The sequence below is a fragment of the Entelurus aequoreus genome, linkage group LG02, assembly GCF_033978785.1.
Source record: "Entelurus aequoreus isolate RoL-2023_Sb linkage group LG02, RoL_Eaeq_v1.1, whole genome shotgun sequence".
Taxonomy (NCBI): domain Eukaryota; kingdom Metazoa; phylum Chordata; class Actinopteri; order Syngnathiformes; family Syngnathidae; genus Entelurus; species Entelurus aequoreus.
Window position 1 is genome coordinate 16,710,379 of NC_084732.1, and position 17,056 is coordinate 16,727,434.

The following is a 17,056-nucleotide window of genomic DNA, read 5'->3' on the forward strand; positions in this document are numbered from 1 at the left end:
CCAACTGAAAAGTAGATAATTAGCTTATTTCCTGCTTTTGTGTCAATATTTGCCTGTACTTATTTGACTTTATTATTTTTATACATTTATTTATTCTATTTTATGTATTTTAATTGCATTTTACATATCATTTTTGAGTGTCACTTGTTTAGAGGAAAAAACACCATTTGACATGTGTTTAATTGTATTTCTGGACTGTATATGTCCAAAGTGCAATAAACAAATATAAAAAAAATAATTAAGAAAAATAAAATAAAAAAAAAGTTAATGTGCAATTCTTAAGTTCTTTTTATACTTCTGAGGTAAGAATGTGAGAAAAAAAATGCCTTCAACAATCCGCTTCCCGATATGCTATTCGCATTTGTCAAGGGTGAGTACCGTATTTTTCGGACTATAAGTCGCAGTTTTTTTTTCATAGTTTGACTTATACTCAGGAGCGACTTATGTGTGAAATTATTAACACATTAGCGTAAAATATCAAATAATATTATTTAGCTCATTCACGTAAGAGACTAGACGTATAAGATTTCATGGGATTTAGCGATTAGGAGTGACAGATTGTTTGGTAAACGTATAGCATGTTCTATATGTTATAGTTATTTGAATGACTCTTACCATAATATGTTACGTTAGCATACCAGGCACGTTCTAAGTTGGTTATTTATGCGTCATATAACGTACACTTATTCAGCCTGTTGTTCACTATTCTTTATTTATTTTAAATTGCCTTTCAAATGTCTATTCTTGGTGTTGGGTTTTATCAAAGAAATTTCCCCCAAAAATGCGACTTATACTCCAGTGCGACTTATATATGTTTTTTCCCTTCTTTATTATGCATTTTCGGCCGGTGCGACTTATACTCCAGAGCGACTTATACTCCGAAAAATACGATAAACAATTTATTGTTTTTAACTTCTGCAATCGAGCGGTAAACTTCTTTTTACATTTGTATGACAAGTAAGAAGGTCAAAAAGCTTTGTCTCGATTCGCGGCGCCTTTGTCCTCAGGTGTCATAAAGGCTGAGTCCGCTATTTAGTGTTTGTTTGTTTGTTTGTTTTACTACAGCAGTGATGAACTTCTTTTTACGCTTGTGTTACAATTAATTCCTATTAATTGACTGTGGAACAGATCAATCCAATTTCAAATAATTTCTAATGGTACAAAAACAAACATGGTTTTACCTTGAGAGGTTCCACTGCATGTTTATGTTTGCAAAGGCTACAGTACAACTGTCAGACTACTACAGTAAACACCATTGTGAGGTCTCATGTTCGCGTTTACCCGCCACATATTTTCACAGTTTGCTGCTAATGCTTTTAAAGTAAGGTAAATAAGACACCAATTACTTCAGCTTGTCGACCAGTTAGAGCGACGCGTTCAACGATTATAGCAGTGTATAGATGTAAGTGATGGAGCACAGAAGCTAATGTTTACATTACAGCCAAGCCAAATGTTAGCCAGAGAATCTCTCACGATAACAACTGGCTAGCGTCACTTTGTGAGTGTCTCAAAGGTTACGACTTGAAAGTCGTAAACAGTTCTCCGGTGGGGTCTAAGCTCGAAGAACAAAAAAAAAGCAGCTCTTGCTACCTGCTGAATTCCCTCCAGCAACAACTAAAAACATAATTTAACACTTTTGGCAGGACTTTGCCACCCAGCCAGAATGTGGGAGGTGAGGTGGGATGCAGGTTTGCTTTGGCCCCCGAGCACAGAGCCTTGTTGGCTTCACGCTCGGCAAGATGGTCCGATGGGCCAAGCCAGCCGGTTCTCGTGGTGGCCATTTTGGTCTTACTGCACACAGCAAGCTGACGAGACAGAAAGGAGCAAACCTGTGTTAGCACTCAATGTAATTTCCTGTAGAGCACCTTTAAACATACTTGAGCCTATACTATAGTTCCACTGACATTTGTTGTACCAAAACGAATAGTACTCTATTAAATGATTACAATGTACATATTTGTTTTATGTGAATATATTTTTTGACACCTACCCAAAGTGGTTTTGTAGTTTTGGCATAATCCAGATAACACGACTGTCTTAGTGGAGGTAAAAACAATAGAACAGCAAACATAAAAAACTTACAAATATTCACAAAAAATGTAACCACTATGTACATTTTATAATGATTTTTATTTGAATTTATAAAATAAAAACATCAAATTTAAATAGTAGTGGAAGTGGTGAGATTTGTGTTATGTTTTAACTTTATTTAAAAACATGTTTTCAACCATTCTAAAAAATACACCTAATTCTCATGATGTTGATATAGTTCAGTTCAGTTCCATTTCAGTTTATTTAGAACACGCATACAATACACTGTAATGTATCACATATTTCCAGTTGTTTCATTACAGCACATCCGAAAAGTAGTAGGAAGAAGATGAACTTATTTAATCCTACCCCTTTTCATACCATAGCAATTTTATCCCATTTTCTTGTTCTCTGTAACAGAACAGTGAATAAATAAATAAAAACAAATAATAAATACATAAATAATCTTTATCTCAAAAAAAACAAAAAACGGTTCAAGATGTTCATCATAATTCTTGTTCTGTGTACTTTGTGAACACTCTCTTAAACTGAATCATAATGGTGCTTTTTTTTATTTGTTTGGTAAATCAATTCCATAATTGTATATATGTATGTATATATGAATATATACGTATATGTATACATATATATATGTATGTATATACAGTACAAGCCAAAAGTTTGGACACACCTTCTCCTCATTCAATGCGTTTTCTTTATTTTCATGACTATTTACATTGTAGATTGTCACTGAAGGCATCAATACTATGAATGGACACATGTGGAGTTATGTACTTAACAAAAAAAGGTGAAATAACTGAAAACATGTTTTATATTCTAGTTTCTTCAAAATAGCCACCCTTTGCTCTGATTGCTGCTTTGCACACTCTTGGCATTCTCTCGATGAGCTTCAAGAGGTAGTCACCTGAAATGGTTTTCACTTCACAGGTGTGCTTGAAGCTCATCGAGAGAATGCCAAGAGTGTGCAAAACAGTAATCAGAGCAAAGGGTGGCTATTTTGAAGAAACTAGAATACAAAACATGTTTTCAGTTATTTCACCTTTTTTGGTTAAGTACATAACTCCACATGTGTCCATTCATAGTATTGATGCCTTCACTGACAATCTACAATGTAAATAGTCATGAAAATAAAGAAAACGCGCATTGAATGAGAAGGTATATCCAAACTTTTGGCCTACTGTAAGTTATATAATATGTAGATGAAAACAAAAATATCAACAAAAAAAACAGCTATATGGAAATTATTTTGGAGTGCAACTTGGACAATGGACTATGTACATTTAAAAAAATAAATATTTTTAATTTTAAGAAATAAAATAACAAATGTTTAGGGTAATGGAAGTAGTAACTTATTGATTATATTTTAAATCGTTTTTTAATTATTTAATTATTTTTATAAACATTTAAAATACAAATAATTCTAATGGGTGTAATAGAAATTATATAATGAGTAAATAAAAACAAGCATATGTTGTGTTCGAGTCGCATTGCTGCGAATGGTCGTGCTTTCAGGACAAGCAGGAAGCGGTTGAAGCAGCGTGCAGGTAAAATGAGTCTTTAGTCCAGTAACGAGGCAAAACACGACTGATACCGTGCTGCTAGGGAAGAACACATGAAACTCGAGGTTAATTTAGCATGGCAGGTGAGGTAGCGGAGACATAAACCAAAAGGTAAACAGGGAAAGCTATTTAGCATATCGTAAAACAAACATAGCCGTCGCACGTAGTAAACAGGAATAAAGTCTTAAGCGTGGCAAAAAAGGAAAACGCAACTAGCGCGTGCAGGGCACAAAAATCCTGCAAGGACTGTCAGGGTGAGATGACATATACAGGGGAGTGATTAGTGGCGGCAGGAGGTAAAGACAAACAGAAACAGGTGTGTGAGCTCAGGAGCTCCTTGCGACAAGAACGTAAACAAACGAGGAGTCCTGGCAACATAAATATACACTAAACTAAGAAGTATAACAACAAAACCAACACAGGACCATTCATGACAGAATATCAACTAAAAAAACCTACAGCTGTAATACATTTGTTAAAGCAACTTAGACAAAATGTACCCACTATGTACATTTTTTATTATTTTATTTTAATAAATAAAATATAATAAAACATGAAGGTTTATAATAAAATAATGGAAGTATTATTTTTTATTAATATCTTTATCAGTTTAGATAATAATCAGTCATATATGGGAATATGGGATCCATCATTACCTCCCTGCTTGGCACTCAGCATCAAGGGTTGGAATTGGGGATTAAATCACCAAAAATGATTCCCGGGCGCGGCACCGCTGCTGCCCACTGCTGCCCACTGCTCCCCTCACCTCCCAGGGGGTGAACAAGGAGATGGGTCAAATGCAGAGGACAAATTTCACCACACCTAGTGTGTGTGTGACAATCATTGGTACTTTAACTTTAATTTAACTTAATTATTTACATTTGTTTTAACTATTAAATGAACCTAAAATATGACTTATTTTATCTTTGTGGAAAATATTGGACACAATGTGTCGTCAAGCTTATGAGATGCGAAGCAAGTGTAAGCTACTGTGACACTATTGTTAATTTTAAATGTTTTTATTAAATGTTTTATAAATGGCTGAGATCATAATGTAAATGAGGGATTTGTAATCACTGCTATGTTGGAATTCCTATTAATATTGATACTGTTGTTGATATTATTCATTTTTATTTGACTACTTTTGGATTGTTTTGTGTCAGGTTGTGTGGGCTCTGTGCCAAGGATGTCGTTGTGGCTTGTACAGCCCTTTGAGACTTTTGTGATTTAGGGCTATATAAATAAACATTGATTGATTGATTGATTGATTGATGTTTGTGTGTCCTCTCAATTGCTTTGTTGATTGCTATTCTGAATGTTGCTGGGCCGGGGTTTAGTTTTGGAATTGGAATTGTATTATTATGGTATTATTGTGTATTATTTTGTTGGACTGATTAATAAAAAAAATAATAAAAAAAATAAAATACAAAATATTATCTTTATCATTATTAAAAATTATAAATAGAAATTACATTTTAAAAATAGGTAATAAATAAAAACAAAGCTGTATGGAAAGGCAGTTAAATTAAATTCTATACAGCACATTTAAAACACCAAACTCAGATGTTTTTATGAGTGCTGTTTTGATAAAAGTCTTGGGGCGTACAGTAGAGGCTAAAAGTTTGGACACACCTTCTCATTCAATGCCTTTTCTTTAATTTCATGTATATTGTGGATTGTCACTGAAGGCATCAAAACTGTGAATGAAGACATGTGGAGTTAAGTACTTAACAAAAAATGGTGAAATAACTGAAAACATGTTTTATATTCTAGTTTCTTCAAAATTAGCCACCCTTTGCTCTGATCACTTTTTCGCACACTGTTGGCATTCTCTCGATGAGCTTCAAGAGGTAGTCACCTGAAATGGTTTTCACTTCACATAAATTGGCCCTAATGTGTGAGTGTGAGTGTGAATGTTGTCTATCTGTGTTGGCCCTGTGATGAGTTGGCGACTTGTCCAGGGTGTACCCCGCCTACCGCCCGAATGCAGCTGAAATAGGCTCCAGCGACCCCCCGCGGCCCCAAAAGGGACAAGCGGTACAAAATGGATGGATGGATGGATGTGTGCTTGAAGCTCATCGAAAGAATGCCATGAGTGTGCAAAGCCGTAATCAGAGCAAAAGATGGCTATTTTGAAGAAACTTGAATATAAAACATATTTTCAGTTTTTGCGCATTTTTTTGTTAAGTACATAACTCCACATGTGTTCATTCATAGTTTTGATGCCTTCAGTGACAATCTACAATGTAAATAGTCATGAAAATAAAGAAAACACATTGAATTAGGAGAAGGTGCGTCCAAACTTTTGGCCTATCCTGTACCTCATGATCAATTAACCAATTTAAGGTTGTCCTTCCATTAAGTTTTCATCATAACAAGACATTTTGCGCAACTCTATGCTTCCAGTTTTGTGAAAACAGACGAGCATGCCATCGATCAACTTTAATTGCCCTCTCTCAGGTCCAAACTCAGTAGCTTCTGACCGACCTACAATTCCTTGAAACGCTCCAAAATCTTGTCGAAAGTTTTTCCAGACGGGTGGAAGCGCTTACAGCTACAAAGGGGCGGGGCCAACTCTATAATTTCTTCCATATTTACTACCAGAAGTTGGACTAACCATACGTCCCAATACTTTTGCCCATATGGCGCATGTGTGTACATTGCTCTTAGCGAGATGTCGTAGTTTGTGGCCGTGCGGTCGCTTCTCGCCGGGAAGAGACTGGAGCGCTGCAGCTCTGGTGCGGCCGCTGTTGGCCGCGTGCCACGGTGTGGTTTTTATTAAAATAACTTCAGCGTGCATAAGAAGCCACGTTCTGCAGGAAATTCGAGAAGCCTCTGAAATGACCCCTCCCCACTTAAACAAAAAAAAAAAAAATCTATAATCTTGCAGGAATTCCTCGCTAAGAACAGGATATTGTCTGGACTTTGTGAATCTACTGTGCATCCCAGAGAAAAGCATGGGGATTAGGTAGGCAAGGAAGTGTAGCGGTACATTTTTGGCATAGTTCCGGAAAGAACAGTTTCATATTGTTTAGTGTTGAGCAAATATACATGTTGAGAATGAAGTGTACGCGTGGTCAAGGTAGGTCTCAATTTCATAAAGTGCTTTTAGCAAGAGGCCCAAGGCTGCGCTGCAGGTCCCGTGAGGTGAACAGCTACGCGAGAGAAGGGCTCATATTTTACAAGTGGAATAGGGGGGTTGGGGGGGGACTGCTGCACTTCGAGCAGCTTATTCATCACTCAAACCGCCTCCCCCCGCCTCCCCCCACCACCAGGCCAAACTCTTGTAAAAACACACTTTCATGGACAGTTTGTGGGACTGCAACAAGGAAACTTACAGCTTCTTACGGAGTCCGATAGAGGCTCCCGGTCCAGTGAGGCGTCCCGTTGAGTCTCTTGCATCTGGAAAATACACAAAGCAAACCCCCTGAGTGTATCTTTGCTAATATCTGAAGAAATATTGTACAGTGGGTACGGAAAGTATTCATTGCAGCCATTTGCTAAAAAAAATGTATTTCTCATGAATGTACACTCAGCACCCCATATTGACAGAAAAAACTGAAATGTATGTCAATGTATTAAAAAAGAAAACCTGAAATATCACATGGTCACAAGTATTGAGTAGAAGCACCTTTTTGAGCTAGTACAGCCATGAGTCTTCTTGGGAATGATGCAACACGTTTTCCACACCTGGATTCGGGGATCCTGTGCCATTCTTCCCTGCAGATCCTCTCCAGTTCTGTCTGGTTGCATGGTGAACGTTGGTGGACAGACATTTTCAGGTCTCTCCAGAGATGTCCAATTGGGTTTAGGTCACGGCTCTGGCTGGGCCAGTCCAAAATGGTCACAAGAGTTGTTCCGAAGCCACTCCTTAGTTATTTTAGCTGTGTGCTTAGGGTCATTGTCTTGTTGGAAGGAGAACCTTCAACCCAGTCTGAGGTCCTGAGCACTCTGGACAGGTTTTCTTCCGGGACATCTCTGTACTTGGCTGCATTCATATTTCCTTCAATTGCAACGAGTCGTCCAGCTGAAAAACACCCCCATAGCATGATGCTGCCACCACCATGTTTCACTGTTGGGATTGTATTGGGCAGGTCACGAGCAGCACCTGGTTTTCTCCACACATGCCACTTAGAATTAATGCCAAAAAGTTTAATATTGGTCTCACCAGACCAGAGAATCTTATTTCTCATAGTCTGGGAGTCCTTAATGTGTTTTTTGGCAAACTCTATGCAGGCTTTCATATGTCTTGCACTGAGGAGAAGCTTCCGTCGGGCCACTCTGCCATAAAGCTCCGACTGGTGGAGGGCTGCAGTGATAGTTGACGTTGTGGAACTTTCTCTCATCTCCCTACTGCATCGCTGGAGCTCAGCCAGAGTGATCTTTGGGTTCTTCTTTACCTCTGTCACCTCTGTTCAGTTTGGCTGGACGGCCAAGTCTAGGAAGAGTTGTGGTCGTCCCAAACCTATTCCATTTAAAGATTATGGAGGTCACTGTGCCCTTAGAAACCTTGAGTGGTGCAGAAATTATTTTGTAACCTTGGCCAGATCTGGGCCTTGCCACAATTCTGTCTCTTAGCTCCTTGGGCACTTCCTTCGACCTCATGGTTCTCATTTGCTCTGACATGCACCGTGAGCTGGAAGTTTTTTTTTTTTTATATGGACAGGTGTGTGCCTTTCCTAATCATGTCCAATCAGTTTAATTAAACACAGCTGGACTCCAATGAAGGAGCAGAACCATCTCACGGAGGATCATAAGTATGAGCGTCACAGCAAAGGGTCCGGATACTTATGACCATGTGATATGTAAGTTTTTCTTTTTAAAACATTTGCAAACATGTCTACATTTCTGTTTATTTCTGTCAAGATGGGGTGCTGAGTGTGCCTTAATGAGAAATGAAATTAACGTTTTTGATTTTAGCAAATGGCAGCAATGAAACAAAGAGTAACACATTTAAAGGGGTCTGAACACTTCCCGTACCCACTGTATTTTAAAGGAGCACTTTAGGGGGAATTTTGCTGATCATCCATAAAGTGCATGTCTTTTCCTTTTTTCTGCATGCTAAATAGTCAAACAAATGCTAGTGAGAGACTGCTAACAATGCAGGTTAAGACAAGGTTAACCAACTAATAATGGGATTGGTTTTCAAAATTGTAAATGGAAACTTGCCCGAGATTCCCCCTTTACCCGCATATTTGTCTAAACACCTTCAAGAAGTTATCGACACCCACAATCACAAAACTAGAGGGAGCATGAACAACGATCTGGTACCACCCAGCCATAAAACAGCACTGTGACCTAGGTTTGGAATAGTCTACCCCCATCCCTCAAAAAATGTTGTTGCTCGGCTCTTTTAAAACAGCCCTGAAAATTCACCTTTCAGGAGGCCACAAAAGGAGGTAATACCATTTTTCCCGTCAGACAGACGAGCCCCTCACCCATTGTTGTACACATTGTTTTTTCTTCTGCTTTTTTATTTCTTAATCCATGTTTTACTACAAGTTATATTTGTTGATGTACACTACCGTTCAAAAGTTTGGGGTCACATTGAAATGTCCTTATTTTTGAAGGAAAAGCACTGTACTTTTCAATGAAGATAACTTTAAACTAGTCTTAACTTTAAAGAAATACACTCTATACATTGCTAATGTGGTAAATGACTATTCTAGCTGCAAATGTCTGGTTTTTGGTGCAATGTCTACATAGGTGTATAGAGGCCCATTTCCAGCAACTATCACTCCAGTGTTCTAATGGTACAATGTGTTTGCTCATTGGCTCAGAAGGCTAATTGATGATTATAAAACCCTTGTGCAATCATGTTCACACATCTGAAAACAGTTTAGCTCGTTACAGAAGCTACAAAACTGACCTTCCTTTGAGCAGATTGAGTTTCTGGAGCATCACATTTGTGGGGTCAATTAAACGCTCAAAATGGCCAGAAAAAGAGAACTTTCATCTGAAACTCGACAGTCTATTCTTGTTCTTAGAAATGAAGGCTGTTCCACAAAATTGTTTGGGTGACCCCAAACTTTTGAACGGTAGTGTACATATGGTGTTATTTGCCATGTATTTTATGTGACGATTTTTGAAATATTGGTGCCACCATCCATCCATTTTCTACCGCTTATTCCCTTCGGGGTCGCGGGCGGCGCTGGAGCCTATCTCAGCTGCAATCGGGGGGTAGCATATTTCTACAAATTAAATAGGACCCCAACAAAAACAAAACCGCAAGGACTTTTTCGGACGAACCTGTTAGACAAACTATTTTAAATGTAAATGTGATGTTTTACATTTTCTGCATAGTAAAATATTCAAACAATCAATCAGGTAATGGGAATATGACCTTTTCCATCTATGAAGCCCTATAAAAACCATCCAAAAACCTCCAACATCGTTTTATATATACTGTACATGCTGTAAGTATGTTGTGAAACTCAGAAAAATGTCAATATCGTGCAAAGGTTTGTTTATTCCAGCAACTAGATTTACAAAGTTAAACGAATATATGACATAGGCTCATAACATGCAACTCAAGATGATTGAGGCTTACAGCTTACGAAAACCTTGAATTGAAAATCATTATTTGATGAAAATGCTGAAATTAAAAAATTGAACAACAAGTGCTTCACTTCTTTTTAAACTCGAACAGTATGTGCCACTGTGCTTTAAAGGGGGACGTCACTTTTTTCGTAATTTTGCCTTTCGTTCACAATCAGTATGAAAGAAACGGCGACGGTTGGATTTTTTTTTAATGCATTGTAACTTGTAAATAAATCTAAATAAAAGTCTGCTTACAGCGGAACCAATGGGAGGACCTCTTATTTGCCCATAATATCCAATAAAAAACAAAAACAATAATCCATTTACATTTCGTGTCTTGAATATTAACCAAGTATTAGCGATATTATAAGCGCTAACACAGACAAACGATTTATAGCGGCGCTGTGATCGGGAGTTTGTATGCCTATTTTGACATGATCAAAATAGGCAATGAAGCTGCTTCCTCGCTTCATTGCTCCGTGGACGTTTATTGTAGAGCATAAATAATGCCTCTCACCTGGATAGTAGAAGGCTGAAGAGGTATTCCGACAAGCTGGTACACTTCGACAGCCAAATTAGACTCAGAAATGTCGAGAACAACACAAAAAGACGCTTGGCTCCACCTCCCTCTTCTTCGTGAGGATTAGGAGTCATTCTTCATCTAAATGGGAGTATATGAACATCCCAGGAGTCGGCATCCTAATGCCAGCCGACATTGTACAGTAAGGGATGTTTTATTATGTTTGTTGGTGCTCATAAAGTCTGCAGTGAGTAATAATCAGTGATGTTACAAACCCCAAAACCAGTGAAGTTGGCACGTTGTGTAAATTGTAAATAAAAACAGAATACAATTATTTGCAAATCCTTTTCAACTTATATTCAATTGAATAGACTGCAAAGACAAGATAGTTAACGTTCGAACTGGAATTTAAAAATTTTTTTTTTACAAATATTAGCTCATTTGGAATTTGATGCCTGCAACATATTTCAAAAAACATGTCACAAGTGGGAAAAAAAGACTGAGAAAGTTGAGGAATGCTCATCAAACACTTATTTGGAACACCCTACAGGTGAACAGGCTAATTGGGAACAGGTGGGTGCCATGATTGGGTATAAATGCAGCTTCCATGAAATGCTCAGTCATTTATAAACAAGGATGGGTCAAGGGTCACCACTTGGTGAACAAATGTGTGAGCAAATTGTCCAACAGTTTAAAAACAACATTCTTCAACGGGCGATTGAAAGGAATTTAGGGATTTCACCATCTACTGTCCGTAATATCATCAAAAGGTTCAGAGAATTTGGAGAAATCACAGTACGTAAGCGATGATATTACGGACCTTCGATCCCTCAGGCGGTACTGCATCAAAAAGCCACATTAGTGTGTAAAGGATATCACCAAATGGGCTCAGGAACACTTCAGAAAACCACTGTCAGTAACTACAGTTCATCGCTACATCTGTAAGTGCAAGTAAAAACTCTACTATGCAAAGCGAAAGCCATTTATCAACAACACCCAGAAACGCTGCCGGCTTCGCTGGGTCCAAGTTCATCTAAGTTGGACTGATGCAATGTGTAAAAGTGTTCTGTGGTCTGACGAGTCCACATTTCAAATTGCTTTTGGAAACTGGACGTCGTGTCCTTCGGACAAAAGAGGAAAATAATCATTCCGGATTGTTATAGGCTCAAAGTTCAAAAGCCAGCATCTGTGATGGTATGGGGGTGTATTAGTGCCCAAGGCATGGGTAACTTACACATCTGTGAAGGCACAATTAATGCTGAAAGCTACATACAGGTTTTGGAGCAACATATGTTGCCATCCAAGCAACGTTATCATGGACGCCCCTGCTTATTTCAGCAAGACAATGCCAAGCCACGTGTTACAACAGCGTGGCTTCATAGTAAAAGAGTGCGGGTACTAGACTGGCCTGCCTGTATCCAGACCTGTCTCCCATTGAAAATGTGTGGCTCAATATGAAGCCTAAAATACCATAAAGGAGACCCTGGACTGTTGAACAACTTTTTTTGTCATCCCCCACTTTGGACAAGGGGGAGTTTTCAAGCCCCACCTGCCCCCATCGCCCCAACAGAACGCTAATGCCAAGCTTAACATTTTCTAATTTATTGAACATCAAGTAACATCAAGTTGTATACATTCAAACTCAGTAACATAAAATAACATCAAGTTCAATAATAAATAAAATAACTGTGCAGCTGTGGTATAACTTGCATCAAGTTCAATAATAAATAAAATAACTTGCATCAAGTTCAATAATAAATAAAACAAAAGTGTTATAACTTGCATCATGTTCAATAATAAATCAAAAAAAGTGTTATAACTTGCATCAAGTTCAATAATAAATCAAACAAAAGTGTTATAACTTGCATCAAGTTCAATAATAAATCAAATAAAAGTGTTATAACTTGCATCAAGTTCAATAATAAATCAAATAACTTGCATCAAGTTCAATAATAAATCAAATAAAAGTGCCACTTTGCAATGATTGCAAAAAAAAAAAGGAGGAGCTATGCATTTGGCAAGACAGGGAAAAGTGAACATGACTTTTACAGCACTCCAGCATTAGTGGCTGCACTGAGCCTGTTTTTCACTGCACAGCTTTTCAAATCGGGGTTGCAGGCTTGACACTGCCACTCTTAAGTCATGCTCAATGTTCAGCTGAGACCTGTACTTCGTTTTGAGTGAAGCAACAGCTGAAAAGCCTTTCTCACACAGATAAGATGTGGCAAAGGGGAGAAGAATGGACACAGCTCTCTGCCCGATGAGTGGATATTAGCGCGGATGGGTAGCAACCCATCCGCGCGAAAGTTTGTTCCGCTTAGCCCCGCCCCCTTTAGTTACTGTTGCTATGTCTGTCAAACTTTCGCTCCTACCTAGAAATTTAAAGTCTACAGGAAAAATAAGTAATTTACATTTATTTATATAGCGGATTTCACAGACAGAATCACAACGTGATTTACAGTGTGTATAGAAAATGAAAGCATAGTTTAAAAAAAAATCTAAGAATATAATTTTTTAAAAAAAATTTAAAGTGAAATTTCCTCCCGTTCCTCGCGCCCCACCTGTCATGTCTCTATTCCCCACCAGTGGGGCGCGCCCACACTTTGAGAAACGCTGACTTAAGCTGTACATCAAGCAAGAATGGGAAATAATTCCAACTGAAAAGTTTCAAAAATTGGTCTCCTCAGTTCCCAAACATTTACTGAGTGTTGTTAAAAGGAAAGGCCATGTAATACAGTGGTAAAAATGCCCCTGCGCCAACTTTTTTGGAATGTGTTTCTGCCATTAAATTCTACGTTAATGATTATTGTATTTAAGTTTCTCAGTTCGAACATTAAATATCTTGTCTTTGCAGTCTATTCAATTAAATATAAGTTGAAAAGGATTTGCTAATCATTGTATTCTGTTTTATTTACAAATTACACAACGTGGCAACTTCAGTGGTTTTGGGGTTTGTATTAAAAAAAAGTGAACGTTGTGATGCATTGTTGAAATTAATGCGCAGCGTATGCTTAAAATAATCAAAATACGTAAATATTAAATGTTGTTATAAATGTGCGCATTCCTACATTACATATATACTTACATCATGTATATAAAACCTTAATGGAGGTGTTTGATGTTTTTAAGGTCTTTATAGGCAGAATAGAGCATCTTCCATAGGCTCCATTGTAAGCAGACTTAATCTAATTTATTCAATATTTAGAATGCATAAACAAATCCATCCGTCGTCATGTCTTTCAAGGATTGTGAACAATAGGAAAAATTCCCAAAAAAAGTGCAGTTCCCCTTTAAAGCAAAGCATGGCACACTCTCACCTACCTTGATGTTCTTTTTGAGATACTCCGCTCGGCTCATGAGACTTTTGATCTGGAGAAGGAAAATTAAATGTGGTTAACCATGGCATATTTCTTTGAAGATTAACATGTTTTCTCGTTTCCGTAAATTTAATTGTGAATGCAAAAATCAGATTTCCAAGAAACTGCTATTATCTTTAGGCTGTGAAATATTACAGGGGGAACATGTGTTAAAAGTACTGTTAACCACGAAAAGCTATGGTGTAACTAATGAAAGATGGCATTGAGGTGCATTATGGGTAGCGTACAGTGTTTTTCTGACCTGTACCCAGGAGCACAAGGCAGGATGTCTGCGTCTCTGCTGCAGCAGTTTGGAATGTGTGTTATTATTTTTTCTAACTCTCTTGTGAGACCTCCAGCCTCACGGAAAACGCAATACTGTGTGGCTGCATTTTAATACAGTGATCAGTGACACTAAGATGCTTGTTCACTTGCTCACTTTCCATGCTTTCCCTTAAAATATACTGATCTAGTGCAGCAAATTATCATCTTGACCGCAGTTTTTTTTGTATTCTACCCTCCAACCACAAGCCTCTAATCAGTGAGCACAATAAACATGGAGGAACTCTGCATGGGATGCAGTTTTAGTGAGACAAGTCAGTCTACAGTGGATACAGTACATCACAATTACATTTGCAGTCAAGAATAGATGTTGGCTTGTTTAACTGCTCTTATAGTTTCATACTTTTTTTAAAAATCAAACTATATAAATTTACATAGTGGACAGACGAGGTATGATGTTGAACTGTTACAAACAAACTGGAAAATTGTCTTTTGTCTAGACTGCCCCATCATTCGCTGGCTGAACAAGGCAATACAATTATAATGCATAAGGACATTATTACGTTTATGGACAACTAAAGTGAGAAAAATCTATTACCTTGTTTGCTCAACTTTTAGGGGAAAAGGTGCCACTTCTTGGGAATAAATGAAGAAGAAACCTTATTGAAATAATAGTGCCTTTTAAAAGACAGCTTTGTAAAAAAAAAAAAAAAAAAAAAAAAAGGTTTCGCTACATAGCTTAAAATAGTGAATATGTCAATGGAGCAACCAATTGATTTGGGAAAAAAACTAACAAAACAGAAATGCTACATATCTAAAAATAACGAATATCCTAAACTAGTATGATGCAGCTTTGCAAAAAAGGGGGCTAAAAAGGCTTCCCTACATATTATGCTAACCTCGGACGATGTTGCGTTGTAAGAAAAAAAGGCTTCGCTGCTAATCTTAAAATTGTGACTGTGCTAAACTTGCATTATCTTGCTTTGTTGAAAAAGAAAAAATGGCTTCAAAAGTTAAAGTTAAAGTCCCAATGATTGTCACACACACTAAGTGTGTGTGAAATGTGTCCTCTGCATTTGACCCATCCCCTTGTTCACCCACTGGGAGGTGAGGGGAGCAGTGAGCAGCAGCGTGGGCCGCGCTCAGAAATCATTTGGTGATTTAACCCCCAATTCCAACCCTTGATGCTGAGTGCCAAGCAGGGAGGCAATGGGTACCATTTTTTGTAGTCTTTGGTATGACTCAACCGGGGTTTGAACTCACAACCTACCGATCTCAGGGCGGACACTCTAACCACAAGGCCACTGAGCCGGTTAACATATCTTAAAATATTTAATATGATAACCTGGCATGATGTTTCTTTCTGGAGAAAATAGGGAAAAAAGGCTTCGCTTCATATCTTAAAATAGCCAATATGCTAACCTAACATATTTTTTTGTAAAAAAGAAATAATGAAAATGGTTTCCCTGCATATCTTAAAATAGTAACTAAGCTTAACTAACACGATGTTGCTTGTTAAAAAGAAAGAAGGAAAAAAGGCTTTGCTACATATCTTAAACTACTCACTATGCTAACCTAACATGATGTTGCATGTAAAAAAAGAAAGGAAAAAAGGCTTTGTTACATATCATTAAATAGTGAATATTAGGGGTGTGGGAAAAAATCGATTCGAATTCGAATCGCGATTCTCACGTTGTGCGATTCAGAATCGATTCTAATTTTTTAAAAATCGATTTTTTTTTTTATTATTATTTTTTATGATATTATTATTATTTTTATTTTTAATTAATCAATCCAACAAAACAATACACAGCAATACCATAACAATGCAATCCAATTCCAAAACCAAACCCGACCCAGCAACACTCAGAACTGCAATAAACAGAGCAATTGAGAGGAGATACAAACACGACACAGAACAAACCAAAAGTAGTGAAACAAAAATGAATATTATCAACAACAGTATCAATATTAGTTACAATTTCAACATAGCAGTGATTAAAAATCTCTCATTGACATTATCATTAGACATTTATAAAAAAAATGTAAAAAAGAACAATAGTGTCACAGTGACTTACACTTGCATCACATCTAATAAGCTTGACAACACACTGTGTCCAATATTTTCACAAAGATAAAATAAGTAATATTTTTGATTCATTTAATAGATAAAACAAATGTACATTATTGCAATCAGTTGATAAAACATTGTCCTTTACAATTACTAAAGCTTTTTACAAAAATCTACTACTCTGCTTGCATGTCAGCAGACTGGGGTAGATCCTGCTGAAATCCTATGTATTGAATGAATAGAGAATCCTTTTGAATCGGGAAAAAATTGTTTTTGAATCGAGAATCGTGTTGAATTGAAAAAAAAAATCGATTTTGAATCGAATCGTGACCCCAAGAATCAATATTGAATCGAATTGCGGGACACCCAAAGATTCACAGCCCTAGTGAATATGCTAATTAAGCATTATCTTGCTTAGTTTTTAAAAAAAAGAAGGAAAAAGGCTTCACTACATGTCTTAAAATAGTCACTAAGCTAACCTAACATGATGTTGCTTGTAAAAAAAAAAAAAAAACGGCTTTGCTACATATCTTGAATTAGTCACTGGGCTAACCTAACATGATGGCGCTTGTAAAAAAGAAAGGAAAACAGGCTTTGCTGCATATCTTAAAATAGTGAATATGCTAACCTAACATTATGTTGCTTGTAAAAAATGAAGGAAAAAGGCTTTGCTACA

General features: G+C 37.3%; 1 protein-coding gene across 2 annotated transcripts in view; it reads right to left on the bottom strand.

The window, feature by feature from the left end:
- ulk3 (unc-51 like kinase 3) overlaps positions 1 to 17,056 on the bottom strand; it is a 38,637-nt gene that overhangs the window by 493 nt on the left and 21,088 nt on the right. For both annotated transcript variants that reach the window (XM_062023349.1, XM_062023339.1), the window contains exons 15-17: positions 13,993 to 14,040; positions 6,950 to 7,013; positions 1 to 1,805 (exon numbers count right to left, since the gene is read on the bottom strand). The exon at positions 1 to 1,805 is cut by the window's left edge and continues 493 nt beyond it. In XM_062023349.1, coding sequence (XP_061879333.1) covers positions 1,789 to 1,805; positions 6,950 to 7,013; positions 13,993 to 14,040 — 129 coding nt within the window. In that variant the 3' untranslated portion in view covers positions 1 to 1,788. The remainder of the gene's footprint in view (positions 1,806 to 6,949; positions 7,014 to 13,992; positions 14,041 to 17,056) is intronic.